This window comes from Arachis duranensis, chromosome 4, assembly GCF_000817695.3.
Source record: "Arachis duranensis cultivar V14167 chromosome 4, aradu.V14167.gnm2.J7QH, whole genome shotgun sequence".
NCBI classification, from domain to species: domain Eukaryota; kingdom Viridiplantae; phylum Streptophyta; class Magnoliopsida; order Fabales; family Fabaceae; genus Arachis; species Arachis duranensis.
The window spans coordinates 9,977,763-9,984,276 of NC_029775.3; the positions used below are offsets into that span (position 1 = coordinate 9,977,763).

Consider the following 6,514-nt stretch of genomic DNA (forward strand, 5'->3'; position numbering starts at 1 on the left):
CCCTATTCTTGTAACCCAGCATCAAATCCTCTCGGGCCGCCTCCAATAACCGTTTCTTCTCCTCGAATTTCAAAACTCCCTTCATCTACCCAAAAATTGATCTTTTAGTATGGAGAAATAAAAAAGAAATTTTGCAATTGCTTTAAGAGTCGGAAACCCAAAAAGGTGAAACTTTTGGTTAAGAATACCTGCGAGATGTGATCGTTGTGAATGCGGTTGTCGGATTGCCAGGCTTCGTTCTGGATTCGCCAACGGTCTTGGAGGAACTTGTTCTGCGTTGAGATCGACTGAAGCTGATTCTGCTGGTTGCGCACCATCTTAACCATCAAGTTGAAGACGTTGCCCCAGTTTCGACGCTCCGATGCAGAAGGAGGAGGAGGAAGAGGAAGTGGTGGAGCGGCCTTTGAAGATTTCTTCTTTGATCTTGTCTCGGGCATGGCATACAAATTGAAGAAGAAGAAGAAGAAGAAGAAGAAGAAGAAGAAGGTGGTTTGCCGCAGCGAATTTGAAAACGGGATTTGTAACGGTCGAATATTTTGTTGTCAGTGAAAGAGTGGGCGTGTGTGAAAGAGGGAACCCTAACTTCAAACTTTAAAAGCAAAATGCGTAATTTCGATTCTACAACGGACGGAAATACATGTTGTATTTACTATCTATTTAGTTATATAATTCTCATAGTACTTATGAATTACTGCAACTATTATTAATAAAGTCTATTTTGTTTTGAATATTCTAACGTTATCTTTTGAATAATATCTATTTAATACTTTATATATGAATATAATATTTGTCCTTTTTTTCTTATTAATTTATTGACCTTATATGCATTTTATTTAACATTTTATAAATATTAAGTTGTTTTATTTTTTAAAAAATGCTATATATATACCAAAATTAGTTACCAAATCAATTATGTATCTGTGTATAAATATATATATATTATTTAACTCATTTTCCTACAAATAACTGATTTAATAAATAATTTTTTCATACATATAATATATTTTTCATACAAAAAATCAAAGTGTATAACTAAATTTGCAAGTCCAAACTTCAAAGAATATGATATACAGAAATCTTCATCACTGTTGCACTAGAAAACCTATATGGAATGATCCCCTTCTAATTCTACTCTAAATCCCTCAAAGAAGCTCAAAATCCCCTCACATTGCTTCCCCAAGAAATTTGGTAAAAACCAGCAAATAGTTTCTTCATTTCACATTTTTAATTATACAATCTTTGATCATGTGTTCCTAATACCTATTACCTAGTGTGCAATTGTATATGGCTCTGCATTTTCAACTATTCTCTTCAAAGTATCAGCTCCCATGTACTTGAGAACCTATTACAGTAAACCACAATCGAATAATTACATCGAAAAGAAGAATATTTTCCCAAGAAAAATAATGTCTTATACAAGAAGAAATCAAGAAAATACCAATCTTAGCATAGATATGAAATTGTCAACTAACTTTTTATACTTTTTTAAAGGATAAGGTATGAAAATCCAGGGTTATACCTCATTTGCATCTTTGAAACAGTTGGTATCATCTTTCTTTGGCCAATGTACTTGCCAACACCTGATATCCACAAACAAAAAAGAAAACAATTAGTAATATGCAAAAAGTACATGGAGCAATTAGTAATAAAAGCAAATGTAAGTGTTGTGCTCATAATAAAACAGAATACATAACTTATCATTGAATCCAATAAAATCAATTTAAGTATAAGTTAAGAATTAAAAAAAAATACACATGTTGTTGGATTAGAAGCTCATGTGCTATAGATTATTTCAAGAAAATTTCTTGTTAGTTCAAAATCACTTGCTATACTTCTTATATACTTGAAATTTTGAGAATCAATGTACTATATTTATTCAAATATACATAAACAACAACTAGGCAGGCATGAAATCAAATTACACCAACTGTGTTGAGTATTTGAATTGCTCTTAATAATTGTGTGTCGTGATCACCAAGCTGATAGGCGCAACTACGTGTGCAACATACTACATGCATATCTAACTCTAAAGTTCTACTTTGATATTCATAATTCCTCACTATAACAAAATAATGACTGTCCTGACCTTTCTTGTCCAAGGCGTTTTGCCAGCTCATCTGCTAAAGCTCGACCTGGTGGATCATTGTCAGTTGCCAGGATGATGCGAACTACCTAAGAGCAGAGAAAAAGCCAAGCTACTAAATCGTTCACTTCTGCTTTAGAAAGATTGAACTCAAAGAAGACAGCAAATATGTTACCTTGTCGAAGTACTCTTTGCAGTTCCACAGGTACTGATATGCAGTATCCTGACTTCATAAAGACATGCATGCACAAATCAAACGATTAGAGAAAAGATGACCTTCATGTAAGTTTTTCACTTTGTCAATATACCTCAAATGGGTTATTTAGAATGACAAATAAGTTTTTCAAGTATCAACAGGAAAAGAATTAATGATGCAATTTCATTTCATGCTCTTGTGCATAATCAAATAAACTTTATGAGTAATGAATTTCAAGAACCTTTTCTATTGGTGGTAAATCTTTTGAAACTTTTCCAGGTGCACCCCCTGGAACACTGACACAATTCTGGAAGCCAGCCTCCTCAAGTGAAAGCTTATCAATTTCCCCCTCAACCTGTTCGCATACTCAATGTTAGAATGTCTTCAATTCACCTCTTTTAAGTTTTCATTTGAAGATAAGGATAGGAAACATAAGTGAATAGAATTTACAATGATGACTTCAGAGGCATGATTAATTTCATCAATTCCATACAGCATCTTCTCAGTGCCTTTTACCTGAGCATCCAATTTAGCATCAACATTATATTTTATATCAACAAGTACACAAAACTTATTGGATCAATTATTTTTATTAGATGAACTTGCATATCTATGTTGTATTATTGGTTTAGTTAACAAGCTATCTCAAGTTTAAAGCACAACATTAACACCCCAACGAAGTTCAACAATGGAAAACTTAACCTGCCAAAATCTTTTCTCCATTGTTCTAAACTTGCAACCAACAAGCAATCCATTCTGTTTATAAGTAAAAGCAATGATTTCCTGCATAAACTTCAGATGCACAATGAATAACTATTTTCAATAACAGTACTACTAGTTATGAAATTTGATCCACTTCATGATAACGGACCCAATAAGACTAAATTTAGAAGTTTGAATTCTATGAATAAAAAAAAAATATCCGCAGTGCCACTTTTTCATTCAAATAGAAAGATTCATAATCTCTTCCAGTATGGCAATGCATTAAGATTTTATCCATCATCAGTTTATCGTTGTTGTTTTTAAACATCACAAGGGTCATAAAATATCATTATGCCACCCCAAATGCTACATAGCCACCAAAAACATAGCTGTAAGAAAATATTAGAGTATAGTATAACACACACCAATCAGATATCTTGGTTCTATTTTTCTAGCAAGTAGCAATCAATAAGAACAAAAGTTTATAATCATAAGAAAAATAAACTGGAGACCTTATAAAGTTATAATTGCACTGTTTGAAATACCTTACTCTCAGACATTTGCCTGACAGCATTTCTGCTTAGCGTTTTTTCGGATATTTGTCTCTCCTTAAAGTATGCAATCAGCTAAAAATTGGAAAAGCGAAATCAGTACATAAGCAAATAGTGTGACTAGCACTTTGCAATATATCAACACCATATGGAAATCGACATTGAGAAATTGGCTTTAACAAAGGCATACAATTTTTCTAATTCAAGACAATAGTTTCACCTTCTTGCCTCTGCATTTAAGTACTAACTAAGAAGAAGAAATTTTCGAATACCTTGGGACCAAGTGGTTCCAATCCTAAGCTCTCTTCAGTCATTTGTCCATAACCGTGCAAGTTGCTATCCTTTGCAAAAACCTACAACCAAATAACCATGAAGTAGCATTTTTATGTTTGACATGACACAAAAATTCATATAGCCGTGTCATGTTACCCGACCAGCCCAGCCGCATTTAGCTCGAAAACACCTCCACATTGCGAATTCACTACACCATCAAAAAAAGTTTCTATCATAACATGTTACCAAAATCACATAAGAAAGCAAGTAGAAGCAAATTTTTTTACCAATCAGGGATGATGTGAAAAGACAAACTCCTCTCCTTTAGTTTCCCACCTTTGCACTATAGGACAGATATACAAAACAAACAAGACTAAGAAACCCCATCGATACAAAAATACTTCATGTCGAAATTGGATTGCAGTGATAGTAAAAATGATACCTTTGGACAAAAGAGGTTATGGTACTGCCCGGGCAAACAAGAGTTGTCCAAGTTGATACCAAGAAGCTCCATTTTCTGCTTCAATATCTCCACTTTTGGAACACCAAGGGCATTATTGTCCACAACTTGCTCCACACCATCTTCAAAAAATTCAATACAAACATTCATACCACAGAAACCAAACATGCCAAACAAAATTGTCATATCTTGGCAGAAGAATAAAACATAATAAAGGTATTTGCCTGCCTAGAAAATTAAAACGAATAACACTTGAAGTAAATGGAGAGGAAGGGAGAAAAAGGATATTCAGGGAAAGTTAGAAGAATAAAGAGGTACCTGGAAAAGAGGAAACTTTGGTGGCGTGAGACATTGAATGGCACCAAATAGTGCTTCCTCTTGGTGACAATGATACATAGATTCTTGGGAGTATCTTGAATAAAAGGGGTTGGGTGCGAGGACAACAAAGCCACAGATTCTGAATCACTGACATGTTTGGTTTTTCTGAGTTTTAAGTTTGATTTATCTTCTATCTTATGTTATTTCATCTGCACGTTATCTATCAAATTAAATTCCCCTCCATAACTACTACATGAGTTCTATATTCTACGCTTAAAACTCGAACCTGATGCAGCTCTCTACAGGGTAGGTAAATCTGATTCTGACCTTATAAAATTTAAAAATTTTAAATTATAAATTTAAAAATAATATAAAAATTTAATTTAAAAAATAAATATAAAAATTTAATTAAAAATTATAAAAATAAACGAAATAATTAAACCAAATAAAAAATGAGGCTGCCAAAAACCTGTTTTCGTTGTCATTTGTGGGCTTCGGCCTTTTTACACCTCCAAAAACCGATGCCAATATAAGATGGGAAGCGTTTCACATATATTATTAAATTTTAGTGGTACATAATGTTTCATTTTTTTTAATCATTGAGATTTATAATAAAATAAATTAAAGGATGAGATTGAGCGAAAATTTTATAAGTAAAATTGTTTGATTAATGAGTATGGTAAAAAAGATATTTGTCCTTCTCTTCACCCACCAAAAGGGAGATAAAATTTTAATACTGTTCGATCTATGACTAGTTTGTGTGGCCCTATTGGATGAGTTGAGACTATGATTGGATTTGCGGCTAGTGTAACAGGCCTCTTTCTCAACAAGCATTGAGAAATTTATTTAAAAAAATTTATTAATTATTCATTTTCTTCTAAAAATTGTGATTTGTTTTTCTAAAACAAATTTGATTGGTCCATTTATAAACTCTTTTTTATTAAAAAAAACATATTATTTAGGCATTTAAAAATAACATAAGCATTTTTAATTTACGGTGAAAATTTAGGTGAAGTCGACTTTACGTGAAATCGATATCTGAGAGTTATTGGATAAAAATTTAGTCAAATCATTTAATGACTCTTACGTTTTAACTTCAGATGAAGTCGACTTTCCACCTTAATTTATAGTTATCATTTCCATTAATTATAATTATCATAATAATAGTATAAACAACATTAACAATAATAATAATATTTCTTTTACAAAAAAATTGAATATAACAGGCAAGCCAAACCTTTTTTTATTTCTATAAACTTCTTTTATAAATTACACATAATTATATTTTAGTAATAAATGTCACAATTTGTTTAAGCATCACATTTATCTAATTATGTTTTAGAATAAATTATAAAATAGAATTTTTAAAATTTACATCGTCGACAAAAATAATTTTAAAAGATATGAATGATAAATAAGACTCTAAACAATTTAAATGACAAATTGATATTTTGTTATTTTTAATTAAATTTTTAATATGTTTGTTGAATAAATAAATCTTTAATAAATTTTATTACAAAATAGTTAAGTTCTTAAAATATACAGTCTAAAATAAATTAGATTCTTTTAAAATAAACGATGAAGAGACTAATCTATATAATAAGAGTAATAAACAAGAACTTCTAAAAGATTGTAAATACTTATAAAATAGTAAATATTTATATATAAATATTTTCGTATGAAATTAATAATTAAAAATTATTAAATAATAATTTAATCAAATTTATTAAATAATTTTTAAATATCAACTTCACATAAAACATAAAATTGTATATAAGATTTTGTCTTATACGATATTCAATTATTCATACATGGTACGGTGATATATATTACATATACATATATGAATACCTTGATAATTAATACTATACGTTGTTTATTTTATGAAATATAACACAAATATTTTTTAAAAAATATAAATAAGTAAAAAT

The 6,514-nt window shown here is 30.4% G+C and overlaps 2 protein-coding genes across 5 annotated transcripts in view; both read right to left on the minus strand.

Moving 5' to 3' along the window:
- LOC107483215 (uncharacterized) overlaps positions 1–654 on the minus strand; it is a 2,721-nt gene extending 2,067 nt beyond the window's left edge. Inside the window, exons 1-2 of the mRNA XM_052260440.1 lie at positions 189–654; positions 5–85 (exon numbers count right to left, since the gene is read on the minus strand). Coding sequence (XP_052116400.1) covers positions 5–85; positions 189–437 — 330 coding nt within the window. The 5' untranslated portion in view covers positions 438–654. The remainder of the gene's footprint in view (positions 1–4; positions 86–188) is intronic.
- A 324-nt stretch (positions 655–978) lies between these two features.
- LOC107483268 (primase homolog protein) lies at positions 979–4,905 on the minus strand. 4 transcript variants are annotated; one of them, XM_052260214.1, is made up of 13 exons: positions 4,584–4,905; positions 4,248–4,387; positions 4,093–4,148; positions 3,962–4,013; positions 3,805–3,885; positions 3,527–3,607; positions 2,982–3,071; positions 2,730–2,795; positions 2,521–2,634; positions 2,259–2,306; positions 2,087–2,172; positions 1,520–1,580; positions 979–1,342 (listed from the first exon to the last, which is right to left on the minus strand). In XM_052260214.1, the coding sequence occupies exons 1-13, from the start codon at positions 4,735–4,737 to the stop codon at positions 1,268–1,270; spliced, it is 1,104 nt and encodes a 367-aa protein (XP_052116174.1). In that variant the 5' UTR covers positions 4,738–4,905; the 3' UTR covers positions 979–1,267. The 4 variants fall into 4 exon arrangements, 3 of the variants coding, with proteins under 3 accessions (XP_052116174.1, XP_052116175.1, XP_015959382.1); XM_016103896.3 differs by having other exon boundaries at positions 981–1,342; positions 2,982–3,062; XR_008008287.1 differs by having other exon boundaries at positions 1,254–1,342; positions 2,259–2,310.
- Between the last annotated feature and the right edge of the window lie 1,609 nt (positions 4,906–6,514).